Below are 2,480 nucleotides of genomic sequence, written 5' to 3'. Positions count from 1 at the left end.
CCCCAAATTTGATAAATTATCAGAAAAAAACAACGTTTAACAAGAAAACAAAAGATTTCAGCCTTTGAAGCGCTATATTCTGTCTTTACCGTCATACATTTTCGACGAATAAAAAACCTCTAACGCAAAATCGATCTAGGATATTAAGAACAATAGAGTAAATCCGCTTAGTAACATAGTACATACATATCTCTACCTACCTCCCCAGCACTTCGACTCTCCCATTCTTTCCTTGAACAATCGGTCCGTCTTTCATGTTTTTTTCTTGCGTTATTTCTTTCCCTTTGGCACATGTTTACCATCGTTCACGCAGAATGTCTTTTGCCCCCCTCCCCTCTCTCTTGACACGAAAATAATCTAATAAAACAAATAAATAAGAACAATAAACACAAGCAAAACACGCACAAAGACACAAAAAAAACCCCTCCATAATAACACTTGTACTGACATGTAATTAATAGCACCTATTTATTGTCTTCGCTCTGCATGTAGCCTATCTTAAAATTCTTAATTCTCCGCTTCTGAAAGTTTTGTCAGTAACTTTGGTTTTTGCTTTAAGTAGACACCAATTCAGTGCAACTGGCGATACCACTGACGATGTATGGGCCTATTCATTTAATTAAAGTGGAATAATAATAAAATGGGCAAATTAACACGCATGTCATTATGATTCTGATTGTGCTGAGCACATGTGACAAACTGCCATGATTTGTACTGTCTTGCTTTAGCATGAATTCCTTCATAAAGTATTGAAATGTTTCATTCTCAAAATATGGACAAGGCAGAAGATAACCATTCACACTCCGTGCATTTCCTGTCTTGTTGACCATGTGTCTTCGGATGCTACAAATTGCAAACGGAGCGAATATTATTATGGCTTGACAACTGTATCCCAATATGCACAGGGCAATTTTTATCGTTGTTTTTTCCCCGCTTAATTAACAAGATTTAAAAACCCCATTTAAAACTACATTTCTGTGAGGAATTTTCCGGGAAAAGTTGATCAAAGGCACAAAAAAGTTGAGATTTGCAGTTTACAAAGAGACACAAGCTTTGGAAGTCACCAAACTTTGGGATCATTTTCTCTCTAATTTTCCCTCTGACACTAAGCGACCCCATCTCCTTTAATCGCAAATAAGCTTGACTTCCTTTCAGCATAGATGAACATTTTCAAAAAAAGAAAAGCAAAAACGAGCTTTAAGATGCTAGCAATAACTCCATAAGACCTAATATTGACAAGCACCTCATTATACCGTGTTGCAACACAATTATGGCTGACCTGTTTGATCTACTGCGCTGAAGCACAAATAAATGACTAACCTAGACATTTTTTATCTCTGGCTTTTGAATGATAATGCACTTCCATAACCAATGAAAATCCTCACCATGCCTACCTATCCACTCACTGACAAACGATTGCTGATTAGCACTGCAGTTGAAAGTAAATTACGTCCCAAAATAATTACAGTAAGTAAGTAAGTAAGTTGGCCTAAGTAAGTAAGTAAGTAAGTAAATAAGTAAGTAAGTAAGTAAGAGTCAGTCAGTCAGTCAGTCAGTCAGTCAGTCAGTATGATTGCTGAACCTGTAAATGAGAAAGTATAAATATACTGACCTATCTTATCATGTCTTTATCATCCCATTGTTGCAGCACAGATTCCAGAGTTGTTGCCTTCTTCCGACACTGTTTCCAGTGGTTAACTTCTGTCAGGAACCCCGATATATTATCATATGTAGGCAGTTTCAGAGAAAAACTGAAGATTTATACAGACAATTAATTTTTCAGGGGCAGCAGTCCAAATCAAGAATTCCTCCTCTATAGAATACACCGGTTTAAATGTAAATTTTAAAGTTGTATTTCTCGGTCGTGATACATATTATGCAGAAACCACATAAAACTTCTTAAATTAAGATACGATTTATATAATTAATCTGTGACGGCGGTATAAAAATTTAGACTTTTTCGGTTATCAGTTATGCATAAATTTAAAAACATGGACGTGGTTTATTTTCTTTCTTGTATGACAAAATAATGATAAACGGACACGATATTCCTCTTTTTTTTAAGTGAAAAAAATAAAAAATAAAAGTCGTATTTGATATAGTCTTATAAGATGTTTTCAATATTCTCTGTCTCCAGTGCCAGCCAAAATCCTAGAGCACCTGTCCTCAACTGATACCACCGTGCGTGAGGGGGACACCGTTACCCTCATCTGCAACGTCACAGGTACTCCCCACCCTGAGGTCACGTGGTACAGGAAGCACGGCAGGGGGGAGGAGAAACAGAGTGAGTTGTGCCCCGGCAATGATAGTAAGACTCCGTGTAGTTACTTCTTTTTCTCGGTGTTTGCTCAGTACGCTGTTGTTTTGCGAGCTGTGCTTGTGGAACTTTGTGCTATATGTGTATGTTTATGGAGAGGGAGAAGAGGAGAGAGGAAAGGAGAGAGAACGAGAAATGGGAGAGAGAGAGAGAGAGAGAGAGA

General features: G+C 37.4%; 1 protein-coding gene across 8 annotated transcripts in view; it reads left to right on the top strand.

Moving 5' to 3' along the window:
* Positions 1–2,480, top strand: part of LOC101859550 (limbic system-associated membrane protein) — an 84,795-nt gene that overhangs the window by 68,991 nt on the left and 13,324 nt on the right. For 6 of the 8 annotated variants that reach the window (XM_005092316.3, XM_005092318.3, XM_005092315.3 and 3 more), the window contains one exon: positions 2,138–2,308. In XM_005092316.3, coding sequence (XP_005092373.1) covers positions 2,138–2,308 — 171 coding nt within the window. The remainder of the gene's footprint in view (positions 1–2,137; positions 2,309–2,480) is intronic. The other 2 variants (XM_035968186.1, XM_035968184.1) reach the window with 1 other exon arrangement.

The sequence above is a fragment of the Aplysia californica genome, unplaced genomic scaffold (assembly GCF_000002075.1).
Source record: "Aplysia californica isolate F4 #8 unplaced genomic scaffold, AplCal3.0 scaffold00044, whole genome shotgun sequence".
NCBI lineage: Eukaryota > Metazoa > Mollusca > Gastropoda > Aplysiida > Aplysiidae > Aplysia > Aplysia californica.
This window is presented reverse-complemented; position numbering and strand designations above follow the sequence as displayed.